Here is a 19,071-nt window from a genome sequence, read left to right on the forward strand (position 1 = left end):
TCTCTAGTTGTGGCGCATGGGCTCCAGAGCATGTAGGCTCTGTAGTTTGTGGCACATGGGCTCTCTAGTTGAGGCACGTGAACTCAGTAGTTGTGGCGCGCAGGCTTTGTTGCCCCGCGGCATGTGGGATCTTAGTTTCCCTACCAGGGATTTAACCCGCGTCCCCTGAATCAGAAGGATTCTTTACCACTGGGCCACCAGGGAAGTCCCTGTCCTAAATATTTTTGAAGATGAGTGGTCAATCAAACTTTATATGACACCATTCAGCCACTAAAAGTGATATTATAGCATTTATTGCCACATTTTAATGTATGATTAAGTGGAAGAAGCACGTTCTAAAACATTATGATCCTTTTTTTAAAAATGCATAGAAAATCATCTGGAAGTATATATATATATATATATATATATATATATATATATATATCTCAAGGTGTATAGCAGTCATCTTTGGATGTTGTAATTATATATTTTAATTTTCCATCTTTTACTTTTAGTGATGAAGATGTATTGTTCTGATAGTAAATTATTCTCAATTTTTTAAAAAGCCCAATTGTATAAGAAAATGCCTACCTCACTTGCACATGAGTTTGACTGATTCTACCTATTATTTGGACTTCCCAAAATCTCTTGCGGTTGGGAACAAGATGAGACCACAAATGAGCCCATTTCAACATAACAACCTGAAACTATGCCTCTCAGTTCCAGAGAGACCACAGGCTGGGAGGGGAAGGAGTAAAAGGTATGATTATGTATAGGGATTTAATATCAATCTGTATGGCTTGCTTCAGTTTGCAAAGCACTTTCAGACATCTTACTTGATTCTCACAGCAACCCTATTGGACACCAGTGTTCAGATGAGGAAACCAAGGTTCAGAAACATTTTGTTCTTTCCCAAGGTTGTGTGGCCTAGTAAGTAAGGACGCTCAAACTACAGTCTGGGTTTTCTACTCCTGTTGCAGTATTTGTAACTGATTGCCCTGCCTCTCATACTGTATTCTTCTCTATAAAATTTTCTCTGAGAGTCGGATATTTGAAGGATCACATTTTAATACCTGAAAAGATGCTATGGTGTTAACTTGGAGTGCTGTGCTGTGCTTCTGGCTAAGATGGCTTCATAAACCCCCAAATACTTTTCTTTAGTGTTCTATCTCAGGAAAGGAAGAATTTTTGATACATGAATTAACTTATGCCTTGTTGTTGTTTACTTTTCTATTTTCTTCTCATTTATCAGCTTTATTGCTAAGCTTCGAATATTGCTTTCTTTTAAAATTGTTGCCCAAATGAAATCATCTTGGCATTTGTATTGGCTTTATTTCTCTTCTATGACTTTTACTAGCAGCCTTGGAAACAAAGGACCTCTTCTTTACTTCCTTGGCACATTCTTCATCATTTATGAACATGAGAAAGAAAGATGAATTTTTTCCTTTGCCCAAATAACTATGGCATTGTCTGAGTTATTTAGGCTAAATTAGGTAGAAAAAAATCTGAAGTCATTTTAAAAGTATGTGACTTTCTCTAGATTCTAGACAAGAGGTTGGTTTACAAACTTTTTCTGTAAAGACCCAGACAGTAAATATTTCAGGCTTTGTAGGCTATACAGTGTCTGTTGCAACTCTTCAACTCTGCCATTGTAGTGCAAAAGCAGCCACAGACAATAAGTAAACAAGTGGGCCTGACTGTATCAATAAAACTTTATTTACAAAAGCAGTCAGTGAGTAGATTTGGCCCACAGGCCACAGTTTGCTGACTCCTGTTTTCAATTATTTAATTTTTGTCTACCAAGAATCTAATTCTTTGACTAAGTGATTTGTTACCAACCATATGTTTCAAAGCCTCTTTCTATCACCATAGATGTTAGTGGGGTTTCTCTTAAAAAATAAAATGTGATACGTACAAAGCTACTTATTACCTACTATATTCTAAGCTCATTAAGAGTTAGAAGGCGAGTCCAGTATTACTAGGTTGTCTATTTATCTCTTCCTTTCCAAGGTTAAAGCTGCTGCAAGTTACAACCTGGACCCTTATTTGTCCAGGAACATATCCCTGACCTCCTCTTGTGTTTTAAACCTCTTTACACTTATAGAAGTTATCGCAGTTCATAAGCTGTTCAGTGACCATTTTATTTCATTATGGCCATCTGAACCACAGATCTGAAAAGTAACTCTACTTCTACTTCTAAAAGTAACACTACTTCTATTCTAGTCAATTCCTTTGAAATTTGTTGGAGAGCAAAATAGTTGTGAAAAGTATCCAATGACTATGTTGACCTAAAAAAAAAAAAAAAAAAAAAAGGCTGCCAGTTATTTCTCCAGGAAAAAAAAAAAAAAAAAGGTTCATTCAGGATCGGCAGAAAATTTCCATTTGGGGTCTGAAACCATGGTGAGCCAGGTGCAAGTCCCCACATAGCAAGGGAAGGAGAATGCTTTTATAGAAGGGAAAAGGATTTGGGAGAGCCATAGTACACAAAGAATCCATGGCTGTTCATTGACTAAGTTCTTGCCAGGAAAGAAGAGGAGTCTTTCTTTTTCCTGTTGGACTCTGCTGTCCTCCCAGAGCAGGAGGGCTCCTGCTTCTGGGCTCCTGACTCTATTTAACTGAGGTTTCTGTTTATTAATTTTTTTACAATTGTTTGTAATTTTTTACAATTTTTACAATTGAAAACAAAACCTATTTTTGTGGTCTCTTAGTTACTTTCTCACATTATGTCTCAGTTTTGGGGTAATTTGGGAATCGTAAGGCCTTTTTGTAGTAAAGATTATGGGGTGGAGGGAAACATAAGAAGGATTGATTTCTTTTATTATGAATTTTGTACATAAAAATTTTCCATGCGGGATTCCCTGGTGGCGCAGTGGTTGAGAGTCCGCCTGCCAATGCAGGGGACACGGGTTCGTGCCCTGGTCCGGGAAGATCCCACATGCCATGGAGCAGCTGGGCCCATGAGCCATGGCCACTGAGCCTGCGCATCCGGAGCCTGTGGTCCGCAACGGGAGAGGCCACAACAGTGAGAGGCCCGCGTACCGCAAAAAAAAAAAAGAAAAAGTTTCCATGCAAGAAAAGTTTCTAATAGTCTTCTCAAGTATTTTTGAGAAGATTGTTTTTAAATGCCTGTTTATAAACAATATATATAGATACATTTTTTAATATGAGAGAGTCTTACCCCAAGAAACTAAAAGAATATTTTCCCACTGCCACCTTTAAATTAATTTTAAAAATTAACATTTTTTCTGATGTAAAAGTAATATATTTTTATAGAAGAAAATTTGGGAAATTTATACAGCATAAATAAGAAAAGTAAAATCACTCACAATCAGCTCCTTAGAGATAACTATTGCTAACATTTTAGTGACATTTGGGTATCTCTTTATGCATATGTGTACATATAGATTAGATACAAAATTGATCTAATAAGATTATATAAAGTACTTTTGTAATCTGTCTTTTTTACTGAAGAATATATAGTGGATATACTTCTATGTTGATACATACAGATCGACATTAACTTTAATGGATACGTGGTGTAGATGTACTTACTATAACCCACTTGGATGATCACCTATTGGGGTATTTTAAGTGCTTTATACTTTTCCACTATTACAAAGAATGCTTCAGTAAACATTCTTGTATATAGTATCTTCTTATCCTGCCAGAGTATTTCTTCAAGATAAACTATTAAAAGTGCAATTAGCAGAAATACGTGTGTACATACATACGTATAATTTTGATATAGAAAAGTTTGTGCCCAAATTATATTCTTCCCAACAGTTAATGAGAGTGCTTCACACCCTCACCAAACTGGGAAATTTCTATAATTTCTCAACAGATCAGTTATCAGCATCATGGCATCCTTTCTGATTACTATTGTTGTTTTAATATTTTATATTTTTTAAACCAACACCTACACAGCACTTACTATGTGTCAGAGGCTATTCTAGGTGTGTTTTTTAAAAAAAAATTAACTAATTTAATCTTTATAATAACCCAGTGAAGTGGGCACTGTTATTATTCCTAACTTACAGATGAGAAAGCTGTCAAGCGGCTTGAAGGTCCTGTATCTAGTAAGTGGTGGAGCCAGGATTTGAACCTTCCTGATTATCCCTTGACCTTCCTTATTATCCCTTGAACCTTCCTGATTATCCCAAAGTCTATCCTCTTGACTGCTATGCCCTGCTGCTCCTTGGAGAAAAGAAAGGCTTAGCTGCCTAGGAAATGAACCTGGCAACAGGGGTCAGAGAGCCAAATCCATCTATTATTTTCAGTATCTTCTATTTTAATTACTTTAAAGATAATCCCTTTGATTTTTTTAGGGTATATCAAGGTCAGAAGAAATCAAAAGAAGCTCTGCCCCACTACCAAGAGGCTTTAGAATATATTGTGATCAGTAAAGGTGAAAAAAGTCTTGAGTGCGTACCAACATTGAGGGAATTGGCAGGTGTAGAACAAGCCCTGGGATTTCACAGTGCATCCATCAACCACCTTTTACAGGTAAGCTGCAATGTACTGGCCACCAAAGCTGTTCCATTCCACTGCTTTTCACAGATACAGGTGGAATAGCAGCTCTGAGAATGCCTGGCTTTGTTAAGTGCTCTAGATAAGTAGAACACTTGGTCTGGAGTAGAAGTTCAACAAACATCTTCGTAAGTGGGCAAGTGTGGGATACTGGTCCTCTGTTACCTGTGCATCTTCCACAAACAGTCTGAGACTTCCTGAAGGTGGCTTTTCTCATATTAGGTGCATAATTTAAGTCTTGTTTCCCAGACAATGTTTCTTTATTATTTAATGCTTATCTATTTAGAGCTTATGTCATCAAAATTATTAGGGTTCTTATCTACCACATTCTACAATCTTTACCTGAAGTCACTTAGAGTTGTCATCTGGTAGCTGCTGTTCTACTTTGTCATTAAAAGATTCCTCTGTGAGTGTATCAGTTAGGGTTCTCCAGAGAAATAGAACCAATTGGATGTATACATAGAGTGAGAGAGAGAGAGAGAGAGAGAGATCTACTGATATTTTAAGGAATTGGCTCACACAACTGTGGGGGCTGACAAGTCCGAAATCCGTAGGGTAGGTGGGCCAGCTGAAAATGCAAGCAGGGTCTCTGTGTTACAGTCTTGGAGCAGAATTCCTTCTTCACTGAAACCTCAGCCTTCTGCTCTGTAGACCTTCAATTGATTGGATGAGGCCTACTCATCCAATTATTACCTATTATTGAAGGTAATCTCCTTTATTCAAAGTCTACTGATTATAAATGTTAATCATAGCTACAAAGTACATTCATAGCAACATTTAAACTAGTATTTGACCTATCAACTGGGCACCATAGCCTAGCCAAACTGACACATAAAACTAACCATCACAGTCAGTTTGATGTTTTTGTGTGGTATCATCTGCTAAAAACACATTTTAAATTGCTTTCTGAGAACTTTTCCCTGTTAAAGTTGTAAAATATAGACTAACTCATTTCTTATTTCAAATGAGATATAATGATATGGTACTGAGGGTTCTTTATTGCTATTTCTTTTAAAATTTGTATGACCATTTATACTCCCACACACAGTTTATTAGAGTGTGCCATTCTCTCACTTTCTCTGGATTATCTCCCTTAAATATTATTACCACCCCGTAACATATTATTATTATTATCAGTTTATAGATAAGGAAGTCAAGAATTAGAAAGGTTGAGTGATATGTCTAGGAGTACACAGCTAATAAATGGCATAACTCAGGTTTAAATGAAGTATTAGTTTTTTTGAAAGGTAATTCTGGCTGACACGTAGAGAGTAGACTAGGGAGGGTGTGCCAAGAGTGGAGGTAGAGTGAATCACTGAAGGCTGAAGATGGTGGTGGCTTAAACTAGGATGAGGTTCATAAGGATGAAGAGAAGTAGATGGGAGTGACAAAAATTTAAGAGGCAGAATTTATGAGATATGGAGCTTGAGTGGATGCAGGACAAAGAGGGAAGGGGAAGAGTCAAAGATGACTCCCGGGTTTCTGGTCTGAACACCTGAGTGGGTGTTTGTGCCATTTACAGTGGGGGAGCAGGTGTGACTGAGTGATGGAGAGGTGGTGAGCTCAGGTTTTGATGGTGAGTCTGAAATGCCCATAAGGCATGCAAGCAGACATGAGAGCTAGACAGTTATATAATCAGGACTAGAGTTCAGAAAATAGGTCAACAAGTCCTCCACTTATATACAGTAATTGCCTTGGGAGAGGGTGAGATCACCCAGGCAGGGTTTATGGAGGAACTTTGGTATTCATTGGTCAAGTAAAGAAGGATAAATCAGTAAAGGAAAAAGAAGAATTTGCCAGAAAAAAACAAGAAGAAAAGTAAAAAAGAAAGAGATATCCTCATTGTCACCCCTTTTGATACCTTTTGCTGTTATAGAGGGCATGGAGCTGTCAGGAGAAAAAGTGAGTTCCTATTTGTAAAGTGTTGAGCACAGTGCCTGCTAGTGCAATATATGAATTTTTGAAAAGTTCTCCCTTTCCTTTTCTTGTTTTTCTTTTTCTTTCATTGATGACCTAGTTGAGGGAAACATTGAGGCATTGATGAGAACAGAATCCAGATTGTACTGTGAGTAAGATATGAGGAAGCAAAGGTAATAAATGCAGGTGCCTGCCTCAAAACATACTAAGAGGTGGGGAGGACTGGCCCAGGCAGGGGGCAGAGTACATGGAAAGGTCTGAAGGTAAGACAAAGTTTGACACATTTGGGGAACTGCAAGAAGTTGCCGATGCCTGGGCAATGGGAATGGGAAGGCAGTGGGTGGGTATCATTCAGATGGGGTGCGGAAAGTCATGGTAAGGAATTTGAGCTTCATCCTAAGGGCAGTTAAGGGTTTTCTAACAGGGAGATTGACATCACCAGATTATCAGTCTAGAAGGGTTGCTCTGCAGTATGGAGAAGGGACTGGATGGCAGAGAGATAACCAGGGAGGCGACTCAGTAGGTGCCTGCAACAGACCAGGTAGGCATGATGACAGCCCGGACTCAGGCGGTGTCGTGAGAACGGAGAGACACGGACAGATAGAGAGTAGCAATGACAGGCCTGGGAGTTGTGCAGATGTGGGAGAGTGAAGGAGATGGAGGAGTCCAGCTTTAGACCAGTTTTCTGTGTGTGGCTGGTTGGGACATTTACTGAGTGAAGGAACACTGTGGATTTGCAATTTTTTGTTAGTATCAATAATTCTGAATATTCTTATTTTTAAAAATGTTTTTTCTTTTCTTGAATTATGTACTGATATACATTTCCAAAAGTTAAACTGCTGGGAGGTAACATATGAACATTTTTATACCTCTTTTTGTTGACATTCTGCCAAAAGGTTGTTTTGAGTTACCTGGCCACCAGAGGTTGGCTTTTGTTTGCTCTTAATTGAGCCAGTTTCACACCAACCTTGCCAACTTTTTTATATTATTTTATTCCCATTTTACAAATTTTATAAATTTGAGATTAATCTCAAATTTATTTTAATTTAGAATTTTTGTTTGTTTGTTTGGTTTTGGTTTTTTTTGCAGTACGTGGGCCTCTCACTGTTGTGGCCTCTTCTATTGCGGAGCACAGGCTCCTGACGCGCAGGCTCAGCGGCCATGGCTCACGGGCCCAGCCGCTCCGCGGCATGTGGGATCTTCCCGGACCAGGGCACGAACCCATGTCCCCTGTATCGGCAGGTGGACTCTTAACCACTGCGCCACCAGGGAAGCCCGACAGTATTAAGCCTTTCAATCCATAACCATGGGATAATCTCTTATTTCTTTAGGTCTTCATTAATTTCTTTCAACCATGTTTTATAGTATAAGTTTTGCACTTCTTTTGGTAGATTTATTCCCAAGTATTTTGAAGTTTTTTATGTTATTACAAATGGAAGTGTTTTCTTAATTTCCTTTTCTTATTGTTCGTTGCCTGTGCATAGAAATACAAATGATTTTTGTATGTTAACTTTGTATCCTACAACCTTTGTAAATTTGTTTATTGGCTCTAGTTTGTGTGTGTATGTGTAATGTTTTCTGCCATGCAGAAGTTTTCTTAGTGCTTTCAAGTTTTCAATCTTTTATTACATTTAGATTTTGACTCCGAGAAATATTTCTCTGATGCAGGTTATGGAGGAATTCACTCATTTTTATTAATGCTTTGTCAAGTTTAATAGGTGACTTTTATTGTTTATTCTTAAGGTTAATAAAGATTAGAGAGTGTTTAAATAAATACTTGCCTATGATTATTAAAGAGATAGCTTTGTGAAGTCAAGATAGCATTGGATTTGACATCAGAAAACTTGGGTTGGAGTCCCGACTCTTCTGTTTACCATTTGTTTGATAATATAAGTCATTTAGTCTCTCAAAAAAAAAAAAAAAAAGTCTACAAAAGACCCTATCCACTTCACAGAACAGCTCAAAGATTCAAAATGGAAAGTGCTTTGTGAACAATTTGGCATGTTGCCAGTATAAGCTACTTTTATGTATTAACAGTAATTGTTAAACATTTATCAAGGCTCCCCTTTTCTTTAGCAACTTTACTTAAAATACAGAAAGGTACAGCTCTCCAAGGGAGCCCATGCCTAAAAGCCATTTATTAATTACACACAAAGGAAAGGGGTTTTGTTATTTCCCCTCTTGTTTTTTCACTCTTCATTCCTTTGGAGTGAGAGAAACACCCAGGGAGAAAAGACCTTTTATCCTCTGTAGAATGTAAAAAAGTTCCAAAGTATTTTAGGAACTAACCCATTAAAATGGAGAAAAATAAAGCCAGCCCCCCAGAGCCATCACAGAGGGAAGGAAGGCAGCAGTCCCAAGGACTGATGAAAGAGCTGTCATTGGCCCTGTGGGTCCTCTGCAGCTGGGTTCTGTGAGAAAACCACACAAACGTGATTGTTTCTGAAACTCTTCGTGGCAGATTTTGGCACTAGAACCTTATTTTCCTATCCAAAAGAAAAATCACAGGATTTCATTTGTGTGAGCAATAGCATGTTTGTGGGTGTGTGCCTTCAAGGAGTATACGTTAACACCGTGCTAGCTTAGATTGCTTTTTCACGTTTCTGACACTCGAATCGCATATCTCTCTTTTCAGTTTTCAGGGCAGCTCTGCCATTCAGTAGTTCCCAAATTTAGAGAAGTTTGATTTGCAAAGTATGATGAAATAATTTATCAGTTACTCTACCTAAGACTTTAAGATCAGAAAATCTGGGTTCAGGTTCCTGCTCTGGGTGAGTTATTGGCCTTGGTCAGGCCTAGGTGGTGGCTGATAGGTGCTCACATGTGACTCCTGGCAGGTGCAGACTATTCAGTAAATGGCAGCACATCTTATTGGCTCTTGTTAATTGCTGTGCATTTGCTATAAAGTGTAATTCATTTATTATAAATAATCAGATGAGTGCTATTTTTAAGTTTCAAAATCTCTGACAACACTAGCCTATTTTGTTTAAAATTAGAAAATATGCAGAATGCAGTTATGATTTTATACAGTATAAACCTTTTCTAAGAATGACACAAATCATGGTGCCATACTGCTTCTTTTGAAAAGACAACTGTTTTTTATCATAATGATAATGCTTTTTATTAAAAAAAAGTTGAGCCATACAGAAAAATACAGAGAAATGGGCTACAAGTCATCTCAGCACTCCTCCCCCATCCCAGAAGTACCCAGTGTTGTGACACTTGTTGAGCATTTTTCCTCTGCAGGTGTGCAGATAGCTATAGATTGAGAGACAGAGGGACGAGAAGAAAAAAGAAAGAAAGATTGATAAACTTGACAGCATAAAAATGAAAAAGTTCTCTATGACAACATATCACAAAGTTAAGAAATAAATGTCAAGGAGGGGAAAGTATAGAAAGAGTTCTTATCAAATCTAGATGAAAAAGACAACTCAATAGAAATATGGACAAAAAACAGAAACAGATATTTTACTGAAGAGGGAATACAATGGCCAATAACCATCCAAAAATAATCCCTAACCTCACTTGTTATTAAAGAAATGCAGTTTAACCAAGGAGATGCCAAAAAAGTTTGGTGCCACTCCATGGTGGCAAGGGTGTGGGGAAGCAGACATCCTCATGCACTGCTGGTAAGACCGGGAATCAGCACCATTTTGGGGGAAAGCAATTGACATTCCCTCTCCAGTTTTATAACACACTGACCCTTTGACCCAGCAATTTCACTTCTAGAAACTTACCTAACAGATAGATGTGCACAAGTGTGCAAAGAAACAGGGTTATTATCAATAGCAAAAAATTAGAAACACCCTTAAAACCCATTAGTAAGGGACTGGTTATAAAGCTATGATCTATCCATGTGATGGGATACTGTAGAGTCACTAAAGAGAATGAGATGGATGTCTGTGTTCTGAAGAAAGATGTCCAAAGTATCTTCTTAATTTAAAAAAGCCAGATGTAGACCAGAATATTCTGTCAGTCAATGACCAATTAAACACTACATTGTGCTGGGCACAGTGTTAGGCCTGGGACTATAATGGATGGCTCGGATGTCAGAAGCCCTGCCCTCAAGAAGCAGCCTAGTGAGTGAGACAGACCTTAGTGAAGAATCACACAGATGAATGTAAAACTACCACTGTGAAGTGCACCACAGGGAGAGGTACCGGGTGCTGCGAGAGCTCCCAGCGGGGCAGCCTGACCTGATATGGGATCTGATAATGAGACACCCCAAAGGTTGAGGAGAGGGGAACCACTGTGGTGAGAGCCCAGAATGGGTGGCAGGAGATGAAGCTGAGCTGAGAGGGGGACAGGGCCAGGCTCTGATCTCGTGTGTGTGTGTGTGTGTGTGTGTGTGTGTGTATAAGCACATCCGTATTTCTGAAAGAATATGCAGGAAACTGTTGATAGTGAGTAGCTATAAGAAATCAGACTGGAAATGGGGAGAAGAGGGGGTGAGGCTTATAGACACAAAGGACAGGGCATTAAAATTTTTAATTGCTTATCCTTTTCTACTACTTAGGATTTTTAAAAAGCTATATGCAGGTATTACTCTTATAATTTAAAAATCTAATTAAGTTTTAAGAAAACACACAGAACCAAAAGACAAAAATATAAGGCCCCAACATGTCTATTTTGGTGCTAACTCTTACAGCGAGTAGGGCCTTTTCTCCCCAGCCCTTTGGAGGAGCTAAAATTGACAACTGGAAAGCTGCCGCAGAGACTTTCTCTGACTATTAAAAGAAACTGGCTCAGTCTAGGGCCCTCAGAAATCAGTTTTTGAATGCCCTCTGCACCCAGTTACTTCCCTTGCATCTACTTCCCCTGGGGATTCCCAGCTCCATCGTTTTTTTAGCCAGTGCCCTCCAGCCGCCTCAGTCCCCTGCGGTGTGTGTGGTCATGGAAGACTTCCCTACTGGGCAGAGATGGGAGAGGAAAGGAAGTGGCAACCTTGGGCTGCAACATGACCCTGTCTTGCACGAGGATGACAGTCAAAGCTGAAGGGTAGAATGGCCAGCTCTGGCAGAGCTGAGAGAAAAAGCTATGCAGTCTCACAGCTGGTCAGTTATAAAAGAAACACAGCAAGCTCATACCTCATAGTGACAAGTGGACTTGAGCTTCTGTTGAATTAAGGCACAAATTTGAATCAAAGCAGAAATGGAGACACGTGCTAGAAGGCACTTTAACGTCTGCTCCATCCACTGTCCACTGCCTGACCCCCTCCACGGTGTCTCTCTACAATCAGTGCTCAGAATTCCATATGTTGGCAGCTCGCTCTTTCCCTAGCCAGTCTATTTAATTCTGGACTGAGTCTAATTCTTAGTAACTATTTCTCTGACTCTTAAATAGTTCTTCATTACATTGACTTGAAAATAGCCTTTCTGTGACTTCTGCCCTCTTGATAACCAGGTGTTAAATGAGAAAAGCATGCAATTTGAAATCACAGGCCTTAGTTTGAATCCCTGTTCTGCCATTGACCAACTATGTGACCTTCAGACAGTCGATTACTCTCCTCGAGGCTTCATTTCGCCATCTGTAAATTAGGCAGCTAACATCACTCTCACTGGTCATTTTGAGATTAAGCGGAGCTGGTGTATATCGATGTTATTTCCCTCCTTCCCTCGGTCCCTCCCTATCCTAGCCCTCAGCTTTACAAAGAGATCCTGGCAATTACTATTGTCTTCTCTTTGAGTGTTCTCATCTCCAGGGTAAATACACCCAGTTTAAGTCCACAAATGTACTTTGAGCTACTTGTGTGCTCTTCACTTTGCTATGGGAGAGGAGATTTCCCTCTGAGTCACTGATTCCCCTAATCATTATCAAAGTGGGAAAAAAAATCTCTCTCTCTCTCCCCACAAGAGCTGGGGTTCCACACTCAGAACCCACCCAGTGTTTTAAGTTAAGTGTTCATATGGTGGGGTCTGCCTGCATAAATAGAAACATCCTTTTTAGTAGTCATCAAGTTTTCTCTTCAAAAACTCTTACATATTTTACAAATCCAAGGGGACAGGCTCAGTTAGATAAGAGTCTGCCAGCCCTGGCTCTGGCTGTGTCTATTGACAGCTGGGTTGGCACTGAGGAATCCTTGGTTTCCCCCAGAAACACATAAGAGGACCAGAATGCAACAGCTGCTCTGTACCTTGCCAGGGCTTGAGGCAGTTGGTCTCGTGAATGAGTTTTTTCAATTAATGACCTTACTCCATGTGGGATATTAAAGGTGTTTTTGTTTTTAACCCAGTACGACATGCTAGCAGCTGAAGAGATTTAAGAACATTAAACATTCCTCCTCAGCCTCAAGATGACAGTTGATAAACATATAACCATAAGATATCAAAAACTTCAAAGGATAGGAGGAGAGATGCAAGCCCTGGGGTGATTAATAAATAACGAGGAGGAGTGAGCGTAGTCAAGCCACAGATCCCCAGCAGGGCCTAGTACTCGGGCCTCTGTATAAAGCCGGAGAGGCAAGCAGGACTCCTGTAATTCTGTTCACCCTAACAACTAGTCCCTAAATGCTCTCAGATGTATGTAACAGGGGTATTTATATTATCTTAGCAAACAAAGTGTTGTTCCAGAATTGTGAACAGTGGTTTAGTTTGGAAAGATTGGGTAATCTAATCACTAGCTTTGTCAACTTCCTCAGTACTCACTCCCTCAGGAGGCCTCCTGCATGGTGTGGTACTGTGGTTGTCAAACTGTATCACCACCAACACTCATGTTTCAAGGAGGGTCTTTTGGGGGTGGCTGGATGGAAGCAACTGGGTGGGCTTCCCAGGCTCTCTCTACCTGCTTCAGTGAGAGCAGCTCCACACTTACCTGCTTTGTATGTTAGAGAACCACTCTGTTTGGAATAAAAGGGGTTCTTTTGCTTTAAAATCAGAAACTTCAGGCTTCCCTGGTGGCGCAGTGGTTGAGAGTCCGCCTGCCAATGCAGGGGACGCGGGTTCGTGCCCCGGTCCAGGAAGATCCCACATGCTGCAGAGGGGCTAGGCCCGTGAGCCGTGGCCACTGAACCTGCGCGTCCGGAGCCTGTGCTCCGCAACGGAAGAGGCCACAACAGTGAGAGGCCCACGTACCACAAAAAAAAACAAATAAAATAAAAAACTTGAAAAGCAGTGGCATCATGATGTTTGCATCTTTTCGTAAGTTGCTTTTCCACTCAGTGGTGTGTTTTTGAAATGTTAATACATATAGATAGAGTTCAATCATTGTATGAATAAACCACAATATATTTGTTCCCCTGCTGATGGATGTTTAGATGGTTCCCCATTTTTCACCATCTCAAATAATGCTTCAGTGGAGTTGAGGGCATTTTCCGTATAGACACTGATGGGTGGTGCCCTCTAAGCTGGACCAGAAGGGAAGGGACATCAGGAGGGGTGGATGGCTAGTGAGATGTGGAGAGTGGACAGAGGACGAGAAGCTGCATGGATGTGATAGAGCCAGGACTCCCCAGCAGTCAAACAGGGTCTGTGAGCTGCAGGATCCAGAGGTAGCACAGATTAAGCAATGATGAGGCCCAGAGCATCATGGGGCACCAGGTGGCTGAGGGTAGGGAGGAAAATAAGCCTGTCAAAACCCAAGAGGCCAAAGTGTTAGCTGGGTCATTCGCTGGGTGTTTTAGTTTGCTCTTTTAGCTCCACTCTGCATCCCTCACTGTGCCCACTTAAGTACAGTGTCAGTGGGCCGCCTTGCCCTCTGGCTGGGAGGCACACAGCCTTGACCTTGGAAGGAGAGAGCACAGCTTATTTATTCCCTCAGCTCCTCCCAGCAAGGTCAGTGCAGGTGGTCTGCATCCATTCACTGAAAGCCACAGCTCCCTCCCCTATAATTTATCTTTCCAGCAAATGCTCCCTCCCTTGCTCTGCCTGTGATGTTAAAGCAGCCTGTTTGGGGTCCTGCAGTCTCTTCCTTAGGTTTCCTCCGTGCAAACTTCTTTTCTTTTATCAACTTCTTTTCCTCTATTCATCTGTTAAACTGTGTCATCTCTTTCTTGCCCAATAGGTGCAGACCAATCTTACGGATACTGAAATCACTGGAAATGATAACAGGAGGAGGGGTGGAGAGGAAAGTAGTGAGCCGGGTGCTAAAACCTAGTGAGGGGCAGTGTCTGTGAGTTTAGGTAAAATCAAACTACCCCACATTTTTGTAGTTCGTCTGTTAAGCTCCTTTAAAACCAAAAGCCCTGCCTAATCTTTATGTGAATTCCTAGGGTTTGAATAATATCTGGCATGTAGAAAGCATTTAAAAATTAAGATAAGTTGAATTGAATTTTTCTGAATAAATGAGATTGCACATTTTAAACATCATGGGTTCCCTTCTCCACTGCCCTCACCCCCCACTCCCGCATATGGTTTTTAGAAGCTTTGCGAACATCAAATAACAAATTAGATCAGAGACTGAGTTTCTGAAGTGAATAATGAATATTAAATGTTTGCTTATATTAGCATCTCATACAGCAAAACATTGAATATTTTGTGATATGTTCAGATCCCCATAAGATTTCAGGATCCACTTTCTTGATAATACGAGCATTTTTGCTCATGGAAAACTTTGTTTCCTGTTTCCAAGACAAAAGGCAACTTAGAGAACTCTCAGAACATGTTAATAATTCATTTGAAAGTAATTTTGATAGACATGCATCTTTTACATTGCCTCGAATTACAATATTAAGTGGAAACAACATATGAAATCTTTTTGAATTTGAATTTGAGTTTTAGTCAGTCTAAAATACTGTGTGTAAAATGTCTTTGTAACAAGATGAGTTAAATCTCTTCTGGCGTCAGAGGGTGCTCTCTTCAAAAGTGGGTTCTAGAGATAGTTAACCCAGGGAAAAGACAAAGTAAACATGATCCATTTGCATTTGGGGTGGGGCAAGCGTTTCCTCTCTTTTTTCATTTCCCTGAGCACTGAACATTTGATCCTTTCACTCTAAGCCTGCATCCCATTTGAAAAGCATTTCTAGTCAGAACTTCAGGCCAAATCGAGGATAATGACCAATCTGGGGTTTGCCAAAATCAAGTATTCAATTTATCTATATCCTGTAATACAGGGGTCCCCAACCCGGGGCGCAGACCGGTACCAGTCCGGGGCCTGTTAGGAACGGGGCCACACAGCAGGAGGTGAGCGGCAGGCAAGGGTAGCTTCATTTGCCACCCCCACATCGCTGGCATTACCGCCTGAACCACGCCCCCCCACCCCGCACCCCCACCCCACCCCTGGTCCGTGGAAAAATTGTCTTCCACGAAACCGGTCCCTGGTGTTAAAAATGTTGGGGACCATTGCTGTAATAAGAAAAGTCATTTTAAAACAAAGGATATTGTTAGCATTTACAAATATGAAATTCTGATTGTTCTAACACAGCAATAAAAGTTATTACCAACAATCTTGATTTGGAGTAGCCCCTATCATAAAAAGTCTAGATCTAATAACTAGTGGATTTTAACATATGACAAATGAGGGGACAGTTTAGAGTCTACCCTGCTTATCATCTCAGAAATGCATTAAGCTGGTCATCAGAGGAGCAAGTCTCTATGGCTTTGCTGTCTCACTGCTTGGTCTGGACTAGAAGGTTCTAGTGGTATGGCTTTATCTAGTTTAAGATTTAGGCTGTTACTTTTCATTTCTTTTTCATTTGCGATATCGATTTAAATTTTTTTTTTTTTTTTTTTTTTTTTTGCGGCACGCGGGCCTCTCACTGTTGTGGCCTCCTCGTTGTGGAGCACAGGCTCCGGATGCACAGGCTCAGTGGCCATGACTCATGGGCCCAGCCGCTTTGTGCCATGTGGGATCCTCCCGGACCGGGGCACGAACCTGCTTCCCCTGCATCGGCAGGCGGACCCTCAACCACTGCACCACCAGGGAAGCCCCCGATTTAAATATTTTTGACAATTTTTATTATCCTCATTTTATAGATGAAAACACTGAGGTTGCTGAGTGGGTGATTTGCCCAAGGTACCTCACAGCTAATAAAGGATGGAGATAAGATTCTGACCTTGCTGTTTCTACCATGTCATGAATGCTGACATTCCTCCTGCCCTGGTGCACACTGCCCAAAGCACCCCAATTCTTTCAGCCTCCAGGAGCTATGACTAATCCATGGGATTATTTACTTGTTTGTTTGCTTAATATCTTTTAATTTGAAGGGATATAGTTTGTATTTTATTTGAAAGGATTATTTTTATGTTCATGGGATCATATGGTGGTTTTTTCCCCTTAAAGAATTTTTAAATGGGCTTCATTTTCATTTTCAAGGAACTGAGCTGTTTCCTGTGTTCGGCAGCTCCTGTGGTCCAGTTTGCCAAGGTTATAGGCAAATGGGCTTGGCGGACCAGGCATGGGGGTGGGGTCGGGGTTTCTGTGGGTGAGGCTGCTGATACTAGGGGTAGGTCCCCCTCTCTGGGCTGACCAGTGGGTAGGGTTCTGTGCTTGCCCACTTCCCCTGCAGCACAGGCACTTTTTAATCCATCTCCTTCCTCCTGGAAACCCTCCCCACTCTTCTGCTGACACTGCACTCATGGGAGCATAGACTTTTAAATTATTTACTTAGAAATAAGCCCTGGCCACAGCATCGAGCTATCTGGACTCAGCGTCCAGGGCTTGGTGCTTTCTCTCTCCACTACACAATGCTTTTAAAACCGAGCTCTCCCAAGAGTTGATTGTGCTTCCACATAAATCATATTGTTTAGCTTGCTAGAAATTTCCCTGGCTTTCTGCTTATCGCTCCAAGAACAGTTAGTTCCCTGCTGCTGCTGCCAAGCATGTAAACAAATGTGTGTCTTCTTTCCATGGTGACAGGCACATCTCATCGTCCTGAGCAGAAACCCCTCTCAAGAGGAGGCAGCCATGTCCGCACACTCTGTCGCCTGTGCTGCTGTCGCTTCTGGGAGGCCTGAGCACCATGGTGAGAGCGAAAGCGAGCCTTCCGTGGGGGACAGCGAGGCCTGCTCCCTGCCTGTCCCATGTGCGTCGGTGTCTGTGGGCTAGGTGCCTTTGGGATGGGTGAGCAGGTGGATAGAGCTGGGACAGACCCTTCAGAGAGCCTTCTCTGTTAGCTTCACCAGAGTCCAGAGTCCTTTGGTTTCTTTTTTCAGCCTTCCTCTAATCTTTTACTCTCAAATACAGCAAATCTTCATCCAAACATAGCTATCAGAGCCCCAGAGAGTTCGTGCTGGGCTTACAGGGAAATCTACTGGGCTTCCAAAGGTGATCTATTTTTAAAGGTCGTGGAGCTACTGTGGCAACGGATCTGACCTGCTGGAACTCTGGCCGCCAGACTCTCACAGGGCTGAACTTTCAATCAGGATGAACTTACACGGCTTCAGGATTCCAAAAGGAAGTTGTCATTTATGAGTCATATAGTTTTTCTTAGCCCCACATAATAGGGAGAGCAGTGAGCTTGGGAGTTCTTTAATCCTCCATCCTGGGCTCAGAGCGTACAATAAGCCTCTATTGTTGGAGAACATGCATTCTAGTGACTTTCTTTGTTGTTGGTCAGAATATTCATAAACAGAGTATAACTCATAAAGAAGACAAGAGGTATATTCCAAGATGTCAGCTAAAAATACTTATGCACTGTATGAAAATAAGGTCCAGTGTGCCATCAATTTGAAAATCAGTATCTGGAAGGCTTGAGGTTGAGGTTCAGGGAGTAGGAGCTGGGCTAAGATGAGGAGGCTGGTGTGGGGAGAAGATGAAGGAGGAGCCTCAGTGAGCAGCCTGGTCTGCAGAGGTCCCTGGGCCAGGCAGGGGCTCCTGTCCAGGGAGGAGCTGGGGAAGGGGATACCAGTTTTTATCTTTCTGTCCATCTCACCTTAAAGATCCTTCATTCTGGTCTCCTGGAGCTTTGAGCACCTTTTCAGAGCTGGTGGATAGAGAAGGCAGGCGACCTTCCTTACCCTAACTCCCTAGAACACTCCATACATAGCAATCAACTTCAAAACCTTCAAAGAGCCAACATTTTAACCAGTTTATTGGTGGCTAAAATTCCTTTAATAGGGGAAAAGAACCTTCCATGCCACAAGTACTAATAGGATACTTAAAATGCAAACATGATGGAAACCCCTAGATTAGCAAGAGTCACAAATCTAAATGTCTATAGGAACCAAGTAAGCAATGTGAGTGAAGCGGGTAGTCATTAGAAAACAGTAGCAGCAGCAAGCATAAGTATAAATGGCAGCTAACTGTTGGCTGTAATCTGAGAGATGCAATAGGGAGTGGTGAGGACTGTGGCAAACTGGAGAGGCCCCTCCCCTGTCGAAAGTGAGCAGCTGTTATTCAGCTCCAGCCCATTACTGTCATGTGGATAGCAGGCTTATATTAGCAGGTCTGCTTTTTCAAGAGAAGGCAGAAATCTGAATTTTTATGTGAAATCAATGCATAGTTGATGGTCACCAAGTCAAATATGTTTCAGGCTCTGAGGGATGCAAACAAGTGTGAGGGCTAGATCCCTAACTTCTGACCCGGGAAGCATGAGTATAATAAGTGGTTGTCAGGTCCTTCCTGTTTTTCTTGGGGGGCTCATGGGTTGAGAACTGGAAGTTTCTGAGCATTTAAACTGCTGGGGTGTGGGGGAGGGGGTCTACTCCCAGAGAATACCAAGCAACTACAGGAGGCTAAGGCCAGAGACCATCTTTGCCTAGAGGGATTCCC

At 41.4% G+C, this 19,071-nt stretch overlaps 1 protein-coding gene across 1 annotated transcript in view; it reads left to right on the top strand.

Annotated features, from left to right (window-relative positions):
* The window catches only part of TTC23 (tetratricopeptide repeat domain 23), a gene marked incomplete at both ends in the record, with an annotated part of 113,468 nt that overhangs the window by 62,418 nt on the left and 31,979 nt on the right, over positions 1 to 19,071 (top strand). The window contains 2 exons of the mRNA XM_079699096.1: positions 4,308 to 4,485; positions 17,218 to 17,323. Of these exons, the coding sequence (XP_079555222.1) occupies positions 4,308 to 4,485; positions 17,218 to 17,323 (284 nt within the window). The remainder of the gene's footprint in view (positions 1 to 4,307; positions 4,486 to 17,217; positions 17,324 to 19,071) is intronic.

This window comes from Hyperoodon ampullatus (assembly GCF_949752795.1).
Source record: "Hyperoodon ampullatus genome assembly, chromosome: 3".
In the NCBI taxonomy this organism is placed as follows: domain Eukaryota; kingdom Metazoa; phylum Chordata; class Mammalia; order Artiodactyla; family Ziphiidae; genus Hyperoodon; species Hyperoodon ampullatus.